The sequence below is a fragment of the Tachypleus tridentatus genome, chromosome 12, assembly GCF_004210375.1.
Source record: "Tachypleus tridentatus isolate NWPU-2018 chromosome 12, ASM421037v1, whole genome shotgun sequence".
Lineage (NCBI taxonomy): Eukaryota > Metazoa > Arthropoda > Merostomata > Xiphosura > Limulidae > Tachypleus > Tachypleus tridentatus.
The window spans coordinates 9,794,965-9,817,493 of record NC_134836.1 but is presented as its reverse complement, the minus strand read 5'-3'; the positions used below and the strand labels follow the sequence as shown (position 1 = coordinate 9,817,493).

At 32.3% G+C, this 22,529-nt stretch overlaps 1 protein-coding gene and 1 long non-coding RNA gene across 2 annotated transcripts; one reads left to right on the top strand and one right to left on the bottom strand.

Moving 5' to 3' along the window:
* The first annotated feature begins 111 nt into the window (after positions 1-111).
* On the top strand, positions 112-6,883 carry LOC143234230 (ADP,ATP carrier protein-like). Its single transcript, XM_076471432.1, has 3 exons — positions 112-249; positions 1,840-2,019; positions 4,210-6,883. Exons 2-3 carry the CDS (start codon positions 1,860-1,862, stop codon positions 4,950-4,952), a joined length of 903 nt encoding a protein of 300 aa, XP_076327547.1. The 5' UTR covers positions 112-249; positions 1,840-1,859; the 3' UTR covers positions 4,953-6,883.
* LOC143234233 (uncharacterized) lies at positions 5,995-22,394 on the bottom strand. Its single transcript, XR_013018538.1, has 3 exons — positions 22,086-22,394; positions 11,663-12,773; positions 5,995-6,475 (listed from the first exon to the last, which is right to left on the bottom strand). It is a non-coding gene; the product is annotated as an uncharacterized LOC143234233 (long non-coding RNA).
* Positions 22,395-22,529: the final 135 nt, after the last annotated feature.

Genomic DNA, 22,529 nt, shown 5'->3' with positions numbered 1-22,529 from the left:
AACACATTTTATAGACTAGGCTTGGAAATTGTTTGTAATTACACGAAAGGTTATTTAGCTGTAGGTATCAAGATCGGTCTCAAAAATGATCATCGACCCTCAAGGAATCTGTGCTTACTGCCCAACAAGCCGAAACAAACTGTGCAGTTGATCAAGTAGAGTCAATGGAGCAGAGATGAGAGACAGTGCATGAAGAGGATAGAAAAACTTCATCGTGTGAGGTGTATCAATAAAATGCTTATTCGCTAGGTATGTGTATTTCGTACAATCGAAGAAAATGAACGATTTAATATCCTTGTTGAAGTTTAGGTAGTAATTAGCAGTTCTGATGAATTTGTACTGTTAACCCTATAAGTTAATATGTAGCTCATTAATTACTAAAATATTATATTTTAATTCACAGTCTTTATATAATTTGAGAACTGATATTTATTTTATCCCTTTTATTTCATAAACATTTTTATCCAGAAATTTTTATAATTCTGAAAATTTACATGAAGTATATAACTGTGAATCACGCTTGAAGTTTGTAAATGTTCCAAATAACTAATTGTTAAAAAGAAAAATTTTCCGTTTCTTATTCATTTACGTCATATGTCTATAGGCTCTTTTTTTCTGATTAACGACTTAATAAGTTTAAGCAGGTTAGTCTAACATATCCACAGAACGATTAAATTTAAAAGGTTTTTTATAAATATACTTCAACAAGTGTACAATGTTTACTTTTGTGGTTTCATTCAAAATATTTATTTATATCACTCAGACTCCTCAAGATATATCAAATATAAGCAAGTATTAAACTAAAAATAGATTAAGTAAAAAATTCAACACATTTAAGAAACAGTTTTAAAGAAATTTTTCCCCATACGATATAACATTTCCTCATGATAAGAAAAAAAAAAGCTTGATAAGTCATAATTAATACTTTTAGCGTTTTCGATAAATGGATCTGCCTTCACAAAGAAGTCAACAATAACAGAAAACAGACCCTCAAGTGGAAAACGTCAGAGTTTTATTGTATTAAAAAAAATATATATATTCATTGAGTATTCTTTAAATTCTCAAAGTCTATATATACGTGTGTGTGTAGATCTCCAACAAAGAAAGCCGTTATATTGCTCGATACACTTATAAATACTTAAAATTTTAACTTATTTGATACATGGATTTGATTCACTAAATTTTTTGTTAGGCATTTTATTTCTTCATGATGTAGTTATATGAAACTTATGTGATTATTTTATCAGAACTTCAGATAATTATTACAAAGTTTTTTTTTATGTTTTAACCAAAAGTTGATATTTTGATTAAGGAAAGAAATCATTAACATTCATCTAAAGTATGAATGATTTGAAATAATTCTATCATAATTATTCATATTGACATCAGTATTGTAGGTAATTATTCTATAATTAATATTTTATTGTACCAACATTACTGTGACTGCACTAGTTGTCTGTAGTTATATATAGAAAAGTCCCTTGAAATATTTTTTTACAGGTTTTATTCTTGGAACTTTGGATGGCCAGACTAATTAATGAGTTATATTCTGCCTATCACTTATTGAAGTGTGATAGAGGGCGCTACATTGTTCTAATTAAAGGTTGAATTTTTTTCTTGCAGTGATTGGCTAAAATGTTTTGTATTAGATTTTTTAAATGTTATATTCCTGCATATTCATCTACATTAAATATATTCTTAAATTTAGATATAGTAATATATTTGACATTAGTCAAATATTTGTAGTTTTGTAGTGTTTTATAGTATTCACAGTTTTTTCCGACCAATGAAGTCATTGGTAAAGTAAATGAAAATTTCATTTCTCCATTTTTAATATAGGTTAGGTATAACTATCAGCTATGGCAGGAATTGATGTTGTGTCCTTTGCGAAAGATTTTTTGGCTGGTGGAATCGCAGCAGCAATATCTAAAACTGCTGTAGCACCTATAGAACGTGTAAAATTACTTCTCCAAGTACAGCATGCTTCTAAACAGATTTCACCGGACAAACATTATAAAGGTGAGTAGACTTATGGAGAGTAGTCAATGAATGCTACCGCCATGTTTTTTTAAGTTGTGCGAAATGATGTGATGAAGCTCTAGCCGATAGGCATATGCCTAATGTTAATAGTTAGTGATACTGGTTATTTCGGATACGTACTATACAATATATTAATTAGACGGTATACTGATAGACACTATTACAGCTAGAATTAATACCAATAGTTGTAATTAGGCTAACTAGTATGTTTCTAAGTTTAATTCATGTATTTTAATTTTTATACTGACGAAAGTAGTTACATTTATATAGTATAATTGTTTTTTTTTTTAAATTTTGAAACCAATTAATAATTTATGAAATATGGAAAGCATCCCAGTTGTCCTTTCCTCCTGAGCTACGTGTGTAGATGAGATGCACTGTGAACTAGGCACTTGCAACCCATTTCAACTTTTAAGTTTTCAAATGTTAATAATAACTTTCCTTATAAAATCAACTTGTGAAATTGTTGTCACATTGGTGAATTTTTAGTACTTACTAAATCAAGTATTTAAGTTTAAATTGTTCATAACTCACTTGTAGAAAAAGTAGAACTCGTGTCTTAGAATTTGCTGTGTTATTATTTAAAAATAATAAAATAATAATAATAAGTTAAAATGGCCTAAAGTTGAGTTTTTCCATCCTGAATTTCTTCTGTTCCATTTTGTTGTCTATATATGATTTATTAACATGCATAACATGATCAAACTTGTATATTGTAGGAAAATAATTATATTACCAGTAGATTTTTCAGTAATTTGGAGCAAGAAATATTTTGTGAATGAATTTCATGGTTTATGCAAACAATTGAGTTCTACAAGAATATTCACTTCCAACATTTTTATGTATATAAAAAAATGCATTGATTTTAGTGTTCTGCTGGTGTTATTGATTTTAGTGTCAACAATATCAAACACATTTAAAACTTATTCATTAGGTGGAATTTGATGTTTATAATAAATAATGGTAACACAAAATGTATTTTTAATTGTGCACATTTTGAAATTGTTTCAAATTCCAACATTGGCATAAGGCCTTAAAAAATTAGTGGTGAGTTACCATTGGTATTGTTGTAGTTTATTTAATCACAAGTTATTATTTAGTGTTGGGTTACCATTGGTACTGTTGTAGTCTATTTAATCACAAGTTATTATTTAGTGTTGGGTTACCATTGGTACTGTTGTAGTTTATTTAATCATGAGTTATTATTTAGTGTTGGGTTACCATTGGTACTGTTGTAGTCTATTTAATCACAAGTTATTATTTAGTGTTGGGTTACCATTGGTACTGTTGTAGTTTATTTAATCATGAGTTATTATTTAGTGTTGGGTTACCATTGGTACTGTTGTAGTCTATTTAATCACAAGTTATTATTTAGTGTTGGGTTACCATTGGTACTGTTGTAGTCTATTTAATCACAAGTTATTATTTAGTGTTGGGTTACCATTGGTACTGTTGTAGTCTGTATAATCACGAGCTGTTATTTAGCGTTGGGTTACCATTGGTACTGTTGTCGTGCATCTAATCACGAGCTGTTATTTAGTATTGGGTTACCGTTGGTTCTGTTGTTGTGCGTCTAATCAATGTATACAACAGCTTTGGCAAGAGAAGTGAGGTTGTGCTGGATATAAAAATTGGGGTACATGTTTTTTTCATATATGCATGACACATATTAAGCTATACTAGTGCAGTAACTATGAAATATTGATGAAAACTTTGTCTATTTGCTGGTGCAATATCTTCCTGAACAAGTTGACCAATCCACTAACTTTGTAGTCCAAAATATATTAAATTTTTGTTGTATGTATAGTGGTGATTTTGTTTTGTCAATTTTTATAGTATGAAATTTAATAATTGTTCTGCTAAAAGCACCTTTCTTCAAGGTTGTGTTTTCTAACTGTGTGGTATATTATGAGAGTGTGTTTTGTGAACAGCTTAATAATTCAAATCGTATTGTTTTAGAAGTTAAAATATATGACTTTAAAATGCTTAAGTTCATGTATTTGTTAATGTTACTTAACTTGTCCTTGTATACATTATTTGTTAACATGCAACTAGAAGTTTGCAATACTTACAGAGTGAAAATAATTTTGTACAAGAATCCTGCAGGATGGTTAATTATAATTATTGAGATTTATGCAATAAAAAGTGTTTTTTAAAATTTTCTTGTAGGAATGATCGACTGCTTTGTTCGTATTCCAAAAGAACAAGGATTTTTAAGTTACTGGCGTGGAAACCTAGCAAACGTCATCAGATATTTTCCCACACAAGCCCTCAACTTTGCTTTCAAAGACAAGTATAAACAGATTTTTCTGGGTGGAGTTGACAAGAAGACCCAGTTCTGGCGTTATTTTCTTGGTAATCTAGCCAGTGGTGGAGCAGCAGGTGCAACTTCTCTCTGCTTTGTCTACCCTCTTGACTTTGCCCGAACCAGGCTAGCTGCTGACATTGGAAAAGGTACAACAGAACGGGAGTTCACTGGTTTGGGCAACTGCTTGGCAAAGATCTTTAAGCATGATGGTATAATTGGACTGTACAGAGGCTTCAATGTCTCTGTTCAGGGCATCATTATTTATCGTGCAGCATATTTCGGCTTCTTTGACACAGCAAAGGGCATGTTGCCTGATCCCAAGAACACACCTATCGTAATCTCTTGGTTGATTGCACAGACAGTGACCACGGTTGCAGGTATTATGTCGTATCCTTTTGATACTGTCAGGCGACGTATGATGATGCAAAGTGGAAGAGCCAAAGATCAGAGAATGTACAAGAACACCATTGATTGTTGGGTGAAGATTGGTAAAACAGAAGGTGGAGCAGCCTTCTTCAAGGGTGCATTCTCTAATATTTTGAGAGGCACAGGTGGTGCTTTGGTGTTGGTTCTTTATGATGAAGTGAAAAATTTTATGTTTTGAGATGAGTGTTTAGTATAGAAGAAAGTAAAAGTAGAATATTCAGAACAAGATTCTATTGGTTTCCTTTATTTTTTGTGAACAAAATAATCAAGAATGTTTAATTTTGCATAGATTGTAACATTCTCTGTATACTGAGTTTGTAATAGCATGGGATAAAAGCTTTTCTGAAGAGCTTTTAATTATTCAGTGTTAGTAGATTTTCGAGTTTAATGAATTATCATTCAAATCCTGTAAAAACAGTCATAAGAACACATCCTTGTATGCTTGTTCAGAAATGAATTAAAATGGTTCAAAGTAGTGGGATTTGAGATTTGTACATTGAACCAAAATTCATATTTTCTACATTTTTTGAGGTTTTCAGGTAACTTGTTTAGTGATTTTAGTGTAATTCTGTAACAATTGGAATCTTTGTTCATGATGTATCTCCTAAATCGATGGTATGAAATTGATCAACTTGCATAGCTGTAATAGCTACAAAGCTACCAAATTGAAGCAAATAAATTCTGAACCATATTGGCAGATTAAAAGATTTATGAATCACACCAAAAAGGGAAAGAAAGAATTGAGTTTGAGTGATTCATTATTTAGAAGCAAATAATGATTAGAAAGGTGATTGGAACTTTGGTATTTTAAGTACCGCAAATTAGTTCTAGATCGTTATTTTTGTGTTATTACTTTATTTTGGTAATTACATATTTTCTCTTGATTTTACAAGTAGTCCCCCAGTGGCATAGCTGTATGTCTGTAAACTTACACCATTAGAAACTGGTTGTGATGTCCATGGTTGGAAGACCATAGATAGCCTATTGTGTAGCTTTGTGCTTAATTTCAAATAATCAAATCAAATAGTACAAGTATAAACCACATAATGTGTTTAGACCATTCACAATCCTAGGGAAACCACTTGCACATTAACACAGAAATTAAAACAGAAACTGATGGAATATTTTCATTTTTTTTCCACTGCATAATACTCCAAGAGAAGTGTTACACTGATAATCATTAGTCACTAAAAATATTTAAATAGGGCATTTTTTCAGAGTTCTACGATTTTTCAATAATGTATTCTCAAAATAAAGAAATGTAATGAGAAATTGAAAACATTAATGTTAATTTTACATTATTGTCAAACGTTCTGCAAAGATAAGTACGTAATTGTTTGTTCAAGTTGATACACGTATAATAAAATCAGATATCCTAAGGGTATTTTGGGAAGTAAACAATGGCTTGTACAATATCTGATTTAGAACTTTCGTCGATGGAGAAATGCTCTTTGGTTTAAGACTTGATCATATTGCTTTCATTTATGTAGATCTAAATCTATATAATCGGAAAAAGATACAGACGTACATCAGATATTAATTCGTACAAATTAACTTTGACAAAGAATTAAAATCAGTTATGGAAATTTGTTTTGCGAATTTCAAAATGATATTAAAGTCTGCTGAAATGTTGTGCACGTGGATTTCTCGTTGTTGCCGAATCTTGAGGATATGGGTCATTTCCTTTGCTGCTGTCGCCATCTGTGGAATATATTTGGTACAATGAAAGTATGTTGGTTTATAAGTTATTATGCAATGGAAAATATAATCCTAGTGTATATATTTATATATAGGGACTATACTTAATTAAAAAATTTGTCACGATGAAAATAAAGCTTTTTAATGCTTCATAATGATGACCCAATAAAGAAATAAGTGTGACAAAGAAATAATATATTAAGACATTTAATATTGATGCACCTATAGTGTGTATGCTTCTATACTATTTTAGGTTTTGTTGTAATTATTGAATGTATATATTATATGTAATAATAATGAACTGCAACAAATGAAAATATCTTGGTTTTACGTGAGAGCATGCACATTTCGATTGAAGAGAAACGTTATTTGTAGCTTATATTGTGTGTAATAAACGTTACTCAATATATATTTTGAGGCTAAGGGTGAAATCCGTAAATTTCCAAAAAATGAACTTAGAATAGAACCATCTTTCCTTCCTCGAAAGAAATAGCCACATGTAAAGTTTGTGAATAATTATCATGGTAAACTCGTGAATTTTTTTAATTTTATGCACGTAAATATTTAAGGGTTTAGGTTGGATTTCCTGATTTTGTTATAAAATATTGTGTTATTAGCCCAAATTTTAATTTTTAAGTGATACGAGTAAAATTGGTCGAACGTTATTAACGAATATAGGTGAAATGACTGTTCCTAAGTTTTGTGGCCGATTTACTTCCCTTTGGATGTTAATTCAAAATTAGAGATGGGAGCAGAGAGCTCTCCTTAACAATCTGTTTGTACGGTAGCGAGCCCCTGTCTCCCCCACTAAATGAATTAATAATTAAGAATCATAAACATTAAAAGAGAATGAATATGTGAATATTAAAAGCGTGTATAATTCTGACTGTGAAGATGTGTGCATTTGTAGAGGTACTTAATTTATCCAGGGTTGAGAGAGAGGCCTAGTGGTCAACGTGCCGGACTATGGACCAGTTTTGTTTCTCACTTTGGCACCGTGGGTAACTTATAACAATGATGGTTAAATTGCACTGTTCAATCTGAGAAGAGTAGAACACAGTTGGTTCTGGGTGGTGTTAGGGTTGTCCAATATAGATTCACGTTGCCCGAAATACAATGAATAGTTTCAGGCATATGTAGCTCTTGTTCATAATATATTTAGTTTTGAAATCTAAAATTAATAGGAGTACAGCAGTAATTACATGCATAAATTTCACCTAAACCGAAACTGACGCTTATGGTGATGAGGTTTGCTTGTTAAGTTTCTTTGTTTGTTTTGTTTTAATTTCGCGCAAAACTACACGAGGGCTATTTGCGCTAACCGTCCTTAATTTAGTACTGTAAGACTAGAGGGAAGGTAGCTAGTCATCACCACCCACTGCCAACTCTTAGGATACTCTTTTACCAACGAATAGTGGGATTGACCATAACATTATAACGCCTCCAAGGCTGAAAAGGCGAGCATGTTTGGTGCGATGGGAATTCGAACCCGTGACCATCAGATTGTTAAGTTCAAGATGCTTATTACATATTCCACCAACTAACGCTACACTGCAAAAACAAAATCCCTAACTCACAATGGAACAGCGATAAATTTATGAACTAAAATCTGGGGCTCGATTTATCCCGGTGGACACAGCAGATAGCTCAATATATTTTTACCCTAAACGTAACATATTTTTAAGCTAGTAAAGTGTGACATTTTAAAATTTCACAAGTTATGTGTAAATTAATAAGAGGAACCAGTTTCACTATTATCTTCCCAGTGGCACAGCAGCGTGTTTACAGATGTATAACGCCAGAAACTGGATTTCAATACCCGTTGGCAGAGCACAGATAGCTCATTATGTAGCTTTGTGTTTAATTCCAAACAAACAGTTTCATAAGTATCCACTCATACACGTGTGTAGATCATTTCGCTTTAAGTTCCGTATCGTTACAGCCTTACATTTTAAATGCCCCCTGCTATGACAGCAGTAAGTCTATGGATTTACAACGCTAAAATCAGGGGTCCGATTCCCCTCTGTGAACTTAGGTGATAGCCTGATGTGACTTTGCTATAAGGACACAAATAAACTAAATTTAAAGTAGATATGTACGCATATGCGGCATTAAGAATATTTCAAACTTGCTTTCTCATTGTTTAAATATCTGATTTTTGTTTTCAGCACAGAGCCACAAGATGACCTCGAATCCGAATTAAACAATTTTAGGAAATTAAAAATAAAAGCGTCTGATTTCATTGATGATATTTATTTGTTATTCATGGCTTTAAGAACGGTATGTGGGGTATAATTTTAATTAGTATTTTTGTTTAATGTTTGAATATGGATATATGGTTCGCAGGTCTGCTTTGGGTGGGAAAGCGAGTTGTTTTGACATATTATGACATCACACACATTTTTAGTTCTTTTTAAGGAGACTTTTGTAGTAGTAATAAAATCTATTCGAATTTTTTTAGTTTCATCTCTTGAGTTTATAAAATATATATATTAAGAAGATTCGTTTGTTTTAGCACAAAACTAATGTTATCTGTGTTCTGTTCACTGTGGAGAAAATCAAATCTCGGACTTGGAGCATTGACACACTGGCGAAACATGTACTTCAGTCGTCGACACTTAAAATATTCTGCGATGACACACCAGTGAAATAGGCGAAGTTCTCAAAGGAGGTTTTAATAGGTCTTTGGCGCAAACCGCATGATTGATTATGAGGTATAAATCGTATTGGAAACTTCAGTCGTTCTCACAAAATAAAAATGTCAATTAAACATATTTGATTCAGTTTTCTTATTCAAGGGAGAGGTTATATTCTGATATCTTTTTTTAGGATTAATGTTCACAATACGTGTAGAAGGTTGAGTGCGTTATATTAAACCAATTTTGAATGTGCAGTACATCAAGTCACGAGAGAATTACAGCCATTATAAAGTCGCGGTGGAATGGTGTGTATCACAATTACATTTTTACATTGTTTGGCTATTCATAGTGTGATGCCACCGAAAACTGATCTCTGTTGAGAAGAGAACGTAGCAGCCTTTTTCTACCCAAGATAGCTTTAGAACTATATATCCAAGACCCCAACCCACTGATACACACCCCCAGCAACCAATTAACAACCCTTATAGAATCCACTACCACCAAAACTAACTTCATGTTCATTGACCAAAACTACCTACAAATTGATGTCCGAAGTATGGGGAATACTCTGTCGCCAATTCTAGCCAACATTCTTATAACACAGATTGAATCACAAGCGATGAAATCAGCCTTACACCCACCACTATACTGGTACAGATATGTTGATGATACAATTGCTGGATTTACATCTACAGAACACTCACTTAGTTTTTTCAATCACATTAACTCGACACACCACAACATTAAGTTCACCTGTGAACAGGAAAAAATTAACCAAATAGCATTTCTTAATCTCAAGATCACAAGAACCGATACACAATTCAAAACAGAAATCCACGGAAAAATCACCCATGCTGGAATATACATTCCCTATGACTCAACACATGAAATAAAACAAAAACTCAACATAATCAGTGATGACGAGAAAACCCACTTGTAGAGAAATATATATGTAAAAATTCAACATATTAAGAAACCAAGTAAACACAGCCATAAAACTATGTTAACCCGATAAAATTGACGATGAAATAAACAAAATAAAACAACACTTCATCAAATTTCTCCAAAAACTGTTAAAAATTATACGCACACCTAGATCAACAACAAAAAAAACGATAATAAACCTCAAGATACAACAAACTACAAAACCTTATACTGCTGCATACCACATGTTCTCGACATCAGCGAAAAAATAACCAACATTTGGAAAAACATAACAAAACACAACATTCTAGTAAACACCAAATTTCCAGTGATGACGAGAAACCCACTTGTTGAGAAATTTATATGCAAAAACGGCTCGTTTGGGCTGAGAAAACACTTTACATAGAAGAGCGAACAACGTTTCGACCTTCTTCGGTCATCGTCAGGTTCACATCGTCAGTTTCAATTCCTTTTTGTTCACTCAAGCCTCTGATCAAGTATACGTTTTGGAAGCGTGTTTAATTACCTGACTTGTTTATTTTCGTTCGTTACTTGCACGGATTTTTCCTCTATAGCCGATGGGAAAATCAGATTAGTTCCTATAACAAAAATGTGAACCTGACGATGACCGAAGAAGGTCGAAACGTTGTTCGCTCTTCTATGTAAAGTGTTTTCTCAGCCCAAACGAGCCGTTTTTGCATATAAACACCAAATTTATTCAAAAACTAGGTACAAAACTAAAGTTTATGCTATGCAAAAACTACACTTATAAACACAACACCAACATTATTTTAAAATACAATGCAACAACTGTCACGACTTCTATATTGGAGAAACAAGCAGAAAGATGGGAACTTGATTCAAAGAACACAAAACAAAACATATCTTCACACGTTTCTGAACACTGCAAATCAAATAAACACAACATAACTATAGAAACACCCAGATACTGAGTAGGAAAACAAATATAAACAAATGCACGTAAGATCAAAGAAGCCCTACCCATACAACAGTTAAAACCAAAATTAAACCAGTATAAAGGAACACAGTTATACCTATATTAATTAATATCCTAACATCTAATTGCAACGCCCCCTATAATTTCGTGCCTGTTTATACTTTTGTCTCTAAGACATGTGCCCGGTAACGGTCAATTGCAAACTTCCTCTTTGTTAACCTGAATTTGACTTAGAAGGTCGAAACGTTGTTTTCTGATTTATTAGTAAAAGTATTAATACCCATACCAGCCGTCCTGAGATACAAACATTAGCTTTGTTTTCATTAAATTTACAGATGTGTCTGCCATATTACACCCTTTATGTACTTGATTTGAACTTTATTGGCATCACAATTACAAAATATATTCGTTTGCATAGAAATACAGCAAACAGTGGGAATATAACATGACATACAAACAATATCTGGCCTAAACAGGACCTTACGTATACCATATTTTATAAATTACTATATATGTTTCATTTGTTTTAACTGCTATATACCTGTTTCTTCAAGTTCCATAAGAAGAAGTTCCGTGATAACACATTAATAAAACTTAGTTCTTAGCTTATAACTCTGGTTCAATCAAATAACTAAGTGAAATATAAATATAACAAGTAAACAAACTTACCAGTATCCACTGTGCTGGATTGTCTTATTCGAATCTACATTAATCAGGTGTAACTTGTGCTCATTAGTTGAGGAAAATTTGCCATGAGTCGATGGATTTATTGATAAGAAACCTTGGAATATGTTGCTACCGAGTTCTCAGTAAAAGATGGAACTTGGTTTCAACAATGATGAAAAATATGAATTGATCTGAGCATAAAGTTTCAGCAGGAGGAAACTTAGGAGTTTTCCTTAATGTAGGAAGCTTCTTTACATGTTATGATATCTGGATAGCTAATACACAGAAAGACTGCATACTGTAAACTGTCTTTATGCACAGACGTGGATGAGGGGTTGTGCTAGCTTCAAATAGTTTTACAGCTTATGACCAGGAAATTCCTATGTACTCCAGAGGTCGAATTTACAGTAACAACAGGGGAGTTGGTTACTGTACCATCAAAAATGAAATATATTCCTAGGTGTTATTAGTTCTAAACCTACATCTAGTGACAAGAGCGCGGTGGAACTAAATACTGGCTAATCCTGAAGTATATTTTGTTAACTGAAGGGTCGTGCACGGTGGAACTAAATACTGGCTAATCCTGAAGTATATTTTGTTAACTGAAGGGTCGTGCACGGTGGAACTAAATACTGGCTAATCCTGAAGTATATTTTGTTAACTGAAGGGTCGTGGATGTGAAAAATAAGATGCAATTTGTAGGTGAAAGACTTAAGTCCGCTAGCAATAAAATTGAAGTTGCTGTGATGTTAATGCTGATAAAATTGGATTGCATTAAGGTGACATGATGTGGCTGTAAACATCGTGCTGCAAGAAACGATGAACTCCAAAGATAAGCAGGTGTTGGTAAAATTTATGAATGGTGTTTACAGAATCTAAAAGGATAGGCGGTTGAAACCACAGGTAATTCACTGTGACTATTTTTGGAAATACATCGGCGAAAAAATTGCCAACTGGCTGACTTCAGAGAATATCTTGTCAGTGGAACGTAAACCTGGAAAGGAGCATAGGGTTCCTGTTGAGACCATATTCAGGGAAGAGAATCAGTAATGATAGAGTTACTGGATTCTCTGGGCAAAGTTTCTAGGAATCATTCTTCCCCTTGTCCAAAACACTGTAAGTAACAATAACACAGAATAAGAGGTAATCTGTTTTCCATATCATAGATCTTAGAAGAGAAAAACAACATTTTGTGAATGGACAATTTATTGTTTTATTTTTGCATCAGGGTTAGTTAAGGGTCTTCCCATTGCAGGAAGGAACAGTTATTGTGTGTTTTGTTATTAATGGAGGAAAATTTTCTTTGGGTGTTAGCGCTACAGTGGTTTAGTAGTTTTAGAGTTTATACTGAAAAGTTTGTTTGTCAGTCTAAGCCTTCAGTTTGCATCGAAATGAATGTACCTGAAGCAAATGGTATTGAAAATTTATCATTACATGGACTGGGCCTGACCATACTTTTACCAAATAATGCAAATGAACCCATTCAGTCAAAGAACACATTCTAACAGTATTTACTTAAATATGACAGCAGTGTATTTGCTAAGAACTTTTGAATTAATTTGTAAATTTTTGTTAGAAAAGCTTTTGCTTTGTAACAACTACTCATATCTTTTTTTAAAACGATTTTGTAAATGATAAACAGTGTTTAAAACGTCCTGCCCAGTGATCCTACTTATTAGTGGTAATGAAACCGTGAGAAAAATATCATTGCATACTTGAGTCTTTCTTAGTGTATTGCTATCATTACTAGTAGGTTGTTAATCACTTAATCTGTGTATGATTTCATAAATTTCTTCGTCTGAAATTGAATGTTTAGCATGAGCGATTTTTAGTTTTGTTTAGTATTCAATCAACCCAGTTCATATATTTTGGAATTGATGTTTTATACATTGAACAACAGTTACAAAATAATAAAGTTACTTGTTATATCGGAAGTATCCAAATTAACAGACGTGTTGCTTATAACATTTTATTTATTATTGCTTTCTTATTTTCATTCATTAGTTCATTTACTATGTCATTATTAAATTCAATTTTCAATTTTGCGTATTTCGATAGTAAAGTAATTTATTTCTTGATTTTGTGTGTTAAGTTAGTGACTTTATTACTTAAATACTTATAGTTAATTTTATACAATGAGTTATTTGTATTATTTCTAAATACATTTCAAGCTTGATATATTTCTAATAAGGTATCGTTTAAACTAACTGTGATCCACATTTATTTTAATTTTTTAAATCACAGTCTCTCTTATTTCACTAAAATATTTGGTATTTTCTCGTAGACAAATGAGTCGCAAATAATATTTCTTATGCAATTCAATCTATTTAATTTAGTTTTAATTCTTTTGTAACTACATTTTTATTCATGTATTTCATAATTTTAACTACATTTCTATTCATGTATTTCATAATTTTAACTACATATCTGTTTACATATTTAGATTTTTTTAACATAAGTATTGGCTAATAACTTATAATATATATAGTAGAATACTTGTATAAATATTTCTCGTACACTTCCTTTGTTATATTAATATTACCTAACTTGGTGTTAACATGATAAATATCAAACTGTGTTAAAACATTTTATTCTAATTCTTTCATTGTAAATTTTGTTATATATATATATATTCTGTATAAATCATACTGTGTCAATATGTTTATGTGGTCAAGTAAACTTTCCAACTTGTGTCTGAGTGAAATCAAAGCTATATCACCGATTAGAGTTACTCGTTTTATTCATTTGTTTATATGCACCAAGGTTTTATATCATTGATAAAAGTGTTAACATCCTAATTAGGTAATCTGTAAGTTACTATAAAATGCTAATCTATAAATAATAACGCCATTTAGGGTGAATTATAGTTTATTCTGTACAAACTGACTCGTAATCTTAGGGTCGTTGGTTCGAATCTCCGTCACATTAAATACGCTAGCTCTTTCAGTCATGGGGACATAATAATTTTAAAGTCAATCCCACTATTAGTTGATAAAACAATATTCCAAGAGTTGGCGGTGGGTGGTGGTGACTAGCTCCACTCCCACTAGTCTTTCACTGCTAATTTAGGGACTTCCAGCGCAGATAACTTCGTGGAGCTTTGTGTGAAATTCAAAAGAAACAAGCTAAAGAATTTCACTCCACTTGCCAACAACATTTTCATCAGATTTATCATCCTTATTTAATATTTTAAACTTATGTTTCTTAAGTATAATTATCTCAATAGATTTCGTATATCCATACTAATAACATTTTCAGGTTGTGTTAAAATAACATTATTGTCCATTGAATCACATGTTTTGCTTCAATCAAATGTTCAGCTGATGGTAAAATAACAATTTTACCATTTTTAACATTCGCTCTGTATTTTAGATTTACCCCAGTTTCTCATGTATAAGCTTTTTTTATATTCACATACTATTCTGTATGTATTAGCTACATTAAGAATTTGGCAATGCTCGTTCATCGATCTATATATCGGAAATATATTTTGTTGTTTACTAATATTGTTTTCATTATTTGATAAGATAAACCACGTATAACTTAATATTTAACTTAATATTTTCATTCTTTTTTATAGTTTTACTAGCTCTGTCGACGATACAAGGACCAAGACCTCTCTCTACTGCTATATGCTTAATTAAAAATATCTCGTTATCTCGCAAAAACTTAGAAAAAACCAAGAACAATCCAAAAGAATTCTGGAAAAAATTCAAGAGTATTGCTTCAGACAAAAACACAAATCACATGCTACAACACATCACACACAACAATAAAATCGCAAGGACGGACGAAGAGAAAGCTGACTTATTAGCTGACTATTACAAACCGCTTTTAGCGATTTAAACTCAGTAGATTTCGACACACAACACCAACACCATGTCAAAAAACTTCATAAATACAAACCAAGCTTCATTCTCACCAGGATTTCCCGGAGAGACACTAGAAGCATACTCAAATTCAATCAATAGAAAAATAACCATATCCGAACTAAAGATTAATATCAAAACTTGAAGAACACTTCCCCGGACATGACCAAATACCAAATATTATTCTCAAAAAAGTTCCACTCTCCTACTACAACACCTCACAAACATCATGAACATTTCACTAGCGACCGGGTATTACCCTGACACGTGGAAAAAAGCCATCATAACAACGATCCCCAAGAAACAAACTAACAGAACAAATCCAGATAATTTCCGCCCCATCAGTCTGTTAAGCTGCCTTGGCAAACTGATGGAGAGAATTATCTCCAACCGTCTCCTCCATTTTTGCGAATCAAACAACATCATTCCAGAATCTCAAAATGCCTCCAGAAAAAATAGACAAACAACAGATCACCTCACACGACTCACCGAATCAATCTACAAAGCTTACAACAACAATCAAGTAACCATCGGGGTATTCCTAGATGTCAAAAAAGCATTCGACAGCGTTTGGCACAACGCCATCATATACAAACTAAATCACCTACAAATAAATCCTACGATAGTCAAATGGATTTCAAATTTTTTAACCAATAGAACAGCACAAGTAAAAGTCAATAAAACCACATCCAAATTATTTAATATAACGGCAGGAGTGCCCCAAGGATCAGTCCTCTCTCCACTTCTATACATAATTTTCGTCAGTGACATAACTTTTCCAAATCTAACATACACACACAATTCACAATACGCAGACGACATCGCAATCTGGAGCACCTCCAGAAAGCCAGTAATGGCCATGTCTCGCGTACAAGAATCACTAAACAACGTCTCAACATGGAGCAACAAGTGGAGGGTCGTGTTAAATCCGACAAAAACATAAGCAATCGCCTTCTATAGAAAACTAAAGAAGCAAAGAAAAAATCTAGAAAAAATAAAACTATCACTTGGAAACACAACCATTAACATGAGCAAAAACATCACATTCCTTGGCGTCACTTTCGACACAAAACTAACATGGAAAAAACACATAAACAATATACACTCATCAATAAGAAAAAGGATTTCATATCTAAAGACTATAACTGGTAAACAATCGAAATGCGCACCGAACACCATTATACAAATATACAAGGCTTACATCCGTCCACTAATAGAGTACGGATGTCAAGTAATATACAATATGTCAAACAACACACTCCAAAAAATCCAAGTGCAACAAAACAAAATATTAAAATCCGCATTCAGTTTACCATCTTTTACGCCAACAAATTATCTACACCAAATTAGTAATTTACCAACTATAAGAGATAGAATAACAGAACTTTCTCTCAAATATTATCTAAAAGCAGAAAATAGAAACAAACTAACGGCATCACTACACAAATTATCAAGTGCACCAACAAAATACATATCACCTTACAACATATTTCAAGAATCACAATCCACTCAACAAAGAATCTAAATAAATAAAATCCATGTTATTAATATGTATTCCTTTTTTTTTCAGGTACAGGGCACACGACAGGCAAAACTTTCGGCGCCTGTCGTGTGAAAGTGGGTTTTCTCGGGGCACTCCCGTTTCCCCCCACATCAAAATCTTCAGGCATTGGATTTCTAGATCCCAGCCTAGGCAACCTTTTTGCCAGACCCAGAATCGGCCGTTTGATTTGATCTGAATTTGAATGAATTACATTCATGTTCACATCTGCCCAACTTTTTCCTTTCGGGACAGGTCCCGGCTTTTCTTTCCACTGCTGCCTTTGCCTCCACCCAAAATAACATTTAGTGAGACATTCTCCACCCAAAAAGTCAAGAATAATAACGATAATTAATTTACTAAAATAATAATAATAAAAAAAAAACACCACTTAATCTTAATAACAATCCACGAAAGGGGACGAAGAGGAACTACAAAGTTCCTGAACACCCCAGTTGGAGAGAGAACTCTTCTGATTTCTCTCTCTCTAAACTGAACCCCTGCCACGTTAGTTTAGTTTTAGTCTCGTTATTAATATTTTGAGGCCCGGCATGGCCTAGCGCGTAAGGCGTGCGACTCGTAATCCGAGGGTCGCGGGTTCGAGCCCGCGTCGCGCTAAACACGCTCGCCCTCCCAGCCGTGGGGGCGTTATAAGTGACGGTCAATCACACTATTCGTTGGTAAAGAGTAGCCCAAAAGTTGGCGGTGGGTGGTGATGACTAGCTGCCTTCCCTCTAGTCTTACACTGCTAAATTAGGGACGGCTAGCACAGATAGCCCTCGAGTAACTTTGTGCGAAATTCCAAAACATACATTAATATTTTGCTGCTTACAACATAAGTTTAATATCATGTCAACTTAAGAATAAGTAAGTCTTCGGACTTACAAGGCTAAAATCAGCGTTTTGATTCCCTCCGTAGACACAGCAGACACACCCACAATAAAAAACAACAACATTCGTTTTGTGAGATTTAGTGTGATAACTTGTGATTACAGAAAATGTGATTAACAGTGGTTTCCAATTTTGCCTGCATGAAAACATAAAAAAAGATACAGGATGATTTATTCCAGCTTTATATAAACTGGATAGAAATGTCAATGCTATTAAGGTTATTTAGCTAATCCTCTTTACCATGCCGAAATATAAGAACTGTGTCACTAACTTTCGGATTTTTTATTCTCTAACGCTTCAGTTTCAAAATTTTCCATGAAAGAATCACATGATAAGGGAAATAAAGGAGAACCTATAGCTGAGCCTTCATTCTTTTTATAAATTCTACTGTTAGTTTGAAAACATAAAATGTTAACTACAATTATTTCTAAAGCTGAAATCTCCCTTTTTTAATGGTTTTTTCTCCAACAGGTACTTTAGTAAACAGTGAAACAATATAAAAATACACTAAAATATCATCCTGATCTAGTATTAAGCGTTTAATTTTTTCAACAAATCCTAATGAGTTCTTTACTTTGTATTTATTTTTGTTCCTCAAAAAATCGACAACAGTATTACTACAATATACGTTGAAATCTTAATATTAGATATAAGAGGTCTAACACTGTCCCCAGTTTTATTAATTTTAAACGAGGCTAAAAGCCTAGACATTATAAACTTACTTATAATTAAATGCATTTTATGAGGTGTTAACGTTATATAGCGTCACTTTCCTTTAACACTTGCTTGAATTGTATTTATATCATTAACTTTTATATACTAGCACCTTGTTTCAACAGTTCTTAAATTTTAGAATTGTAATATTTTTTATTAATAATTACAGTTTTCTCCCTGTATCAGCTTTGCAAATAACCATACTCTTTGCTTTAAACTCTTCAAAACCTCAATATTCTTTTTGTTATTGTCTATGGGGTTAAAATTATTTATTAAAGAGCAAACTTAATTTTTAATTATATGTGCTTTGTCAGCATTTAACTTTCGAAAGTTAATTTCAATTTCAAATATGATGTCTCCAGTCTTCCTTGTAAGTGTTTTGGACACTCTAGAAATTTAAACCTTTATCTGAAACATCTAACTGTATCATTTAAGACTAAATCCGATTTATTTATAACTTTTAGTTTTTATGTTTTCAGCCAAATTTTTCTCATACATCATTTTAGAAGTCGTAATTTCTTATTTTATCAACTTACTTGGTCTTTTATAATCTTCCAAACCTTCTATAATACCAATCAATTTAAAGTTCTTAAATTTGTGATGCTTTCTTTTCTTTAATTTTATCTGTTAAACCATTGTGAGCCAACCCTGTTTTTTTACTTGCGGCTACCATTTTCTTTCTGAAAGAAGGCCCGGCATGGCCATATGGTTAAGGTGCTCGTCTCCTAATCTGAAGGTCATAGGTTTGAATCCCTGTCACACCAAACATACTCGCCCTTTCAGCCGTGAGGGCGTTATAATGTGATGATCAATCTCACTATTCGTTGGTAAGAGAGTAGCCTAGGAGTTGACAATGGGTGGTGATGACTAGCTGCCTTCCCTCTAGTTTTACATTGCAAAATTAGAGATGGCTAGCGCAGATAGCCCTAGTGTAGCTTTACGTGAAATTAAAAAACAAATAAACAAACAATATTGAACAAATTTTCACATTTGCTTAGTGTTTCCAAATAGCCAAATTTAAAACAGATAAAAATGTTTACGATGCACCAACATTTTTCATACTTAATAGCAAAAATTGTAGAACTAGGAGACACTAGAGGATTTAGGCAGGGTAAAAGTCGTCTTCAGCTAAGACAATATTATTTTTTAAATAGGGTAGTTGACCTATGGAATGTCTTGTCTTCAGATGTTATGGAGGCAGCAAATTTGAATGAGTTTAATAAAAAAAACTTGATAAATATATGAATTATAAGAGCTGTTTTTTTTTTATTTAATAGTTTTAGTTTGGGTTAGAAGAATTGACATACGAAATGGACCAACAGATCCCTTCTTGTCCTTAAACATTATGTTATGTTACATTAAAAATATATACTTCTCTGGTAGTGGATTCAATTTGTAATATTCTTCATTCACTTTTTTTTCCCTTACCAATAAAGTTTAAAGTGTTTGTTCAACGTAATCTTACATCTTACTGTGAATTGTTTTCTCATTTCGTTTTGTTTTTCTTCATTTCTTTAGATGAAGTTGACTGCAAGAGATGCATAATGTTACAACCCTTGTAGGTGGCTTGCTTTCTTGATAATGTGCAAAATATCTAATTAATCATTATTCATAATTAACATTTACGATAGTTGAATGCACTGTTCTTAGTAAGTGTTTGTTATTTGTTGATCTTTAGTCACCAGTTATTGTTGAAATTATTGTTAAAAGTTAATAATAATAAACAGAAATTAAACAAAAATCTCTTTAATTCTTGCTTATTCTTAACTGAATGTCAATTAAAAAATTTGTCATTTATATTTAAATGACATTTCTTTACTTCAACCTTATAAAAAGTGAGTTTAATTATTCTTAAATCTTCATTGAATTTTAATAGCGATTAAGTAAATACGTATGTCAATTATCCATCAATATTAAACCAGTACTCAAGTAACTGTTGAACATTACTTTGTAATCTGTACTCCTAAGTTAACGGAATAAAACTATAACAAAGTGTTTACGATTAAAGCTATTGTTGGGATGTTTATATTTGAATGCATAGCTTATAATATTTATTGGGCAAGATTTCGATATTGAAATTCATGTTAGATCCCGTCTTGATCTTGGTCTTGGAATGTATGTCAGGTCTCGGTCTTTATCTCGACCCCATATCTAATAACTTGACCTCAGTGCTATTATTTTACACTTCTAACAGTTATCGATAAAAGTAATTTCAATATTCACATTGTTTTTTAAGAAAAAAATATGTATTTCATTGTCTTAGCAGCAGAATTATTTTTCAGCTTAAGTAATGAATTTATATTATGGTTTGCAGTTTTTGTTACTCTGAAACAATAATATTTCTGTTTGTTTGTTTGAATATAGCACAAAGCAGCATAATGAGCTATCTGTGCTCTGACAACCACGATGTTACTGGGGGAGGGGGTAACAATAATGATATTTATATTAAACGTAAGATATGAATATAAAGTATGCAGTCTTAAACGACCTGCAGATTTGAATGTAGTATCATGTTTCACACAAACACGATAATTATCGACGTAAATACAACTTTATGAAATAAAGGTTTCACTGAAACATATCTGCTTGTACTAAACACATTTGTTTGTACTAAACATATCTGTTTGTACTAAACACATTTGTTCCTGTATTCAGTTTAATTAGAACATGGATATCATATTTCATTATAATGTACAGATATTTGCATTCCTTAGAGTGTATAGACATCAGAGTATACCGATATTAGAGATTTCATTAGAGTGTCGAGATACTAAAGCTCATTAGATCGTAGAAACATTATGTTTCATTACAGTGTATAGACATTAGAGTTCATTAGATTGTAGAGATATTAGAGCTTATTATAGTAAAGGTATGTTGAAGTTAAATCGAGATACTGAAGTTCTTTAGATTATAGAAATATTAGAATTTGATAGTTTGGAGAGAATATAATTAATTAGACTGTCAATATATTAAGTTGTATAAGAGCGTAGATATATTTGAATTAATTAGATCAAAGAAATGTTGCAGCTAATTGTGTAGAAAGTTTAAAGTGACGATATTAGAGATCGTTCGACTGTGTAAACGTTTAAGGTCGTTAGAGTATAGAGACATTAAGAATGACAGAGGTTTTGTTAATATACGATTATCATAAATAAAGGTATATATTTTTAATATTACCTACTAGAAATGATTGTAATTTTGCTTGGGGGAACATCTACACAATAAAAGATATTCCAATAATTCCCTAGGTGAATACTTATAGAACAAGATGAAAGTTGGCCTTACTCCCATATTATTATTGTTCCCATTGTAGTTTCACTAAAAATGGAGTAAATACTACAACTTCGAAAAACGTGCGTGAAATTTGTGAGTATATGATGTGAATGATTTAATAATTAAACTATGTACTTACGTTTCAATAAGCAAGTATAATATCAAATGCGTTTCCTAAATGTTATGGTAACTTCACATTCGTGGCTAAGCTTTTCATGTTATTCAATTGGGGGCGTTGCAGTGCACCATGATGTGATAATTTTATGCACTTGAAGCTTGATGATTTGTGGCTAAAATTAGGATATTCTTAGATATATAACTTCTCTTTAGTATGCACCGTTGGAAGGGGGTTTAAATACCTATAGAATGAACTATATTATAGATATATTCATGTTTGAGAATTAAACGAAATAACATAGTATTTTCTTCATGGCCGCTGCACGACTACTTCGCTGTAGTGCACGTGGCTGGAATCAACGACACACCTGCACACCCTTTTATTGAAACTAATTACTCGCGAAATATAAAAAAACTTCATGAACAACATGTTAGAGACAAGTTGGAGTACAATATATTACAGTCT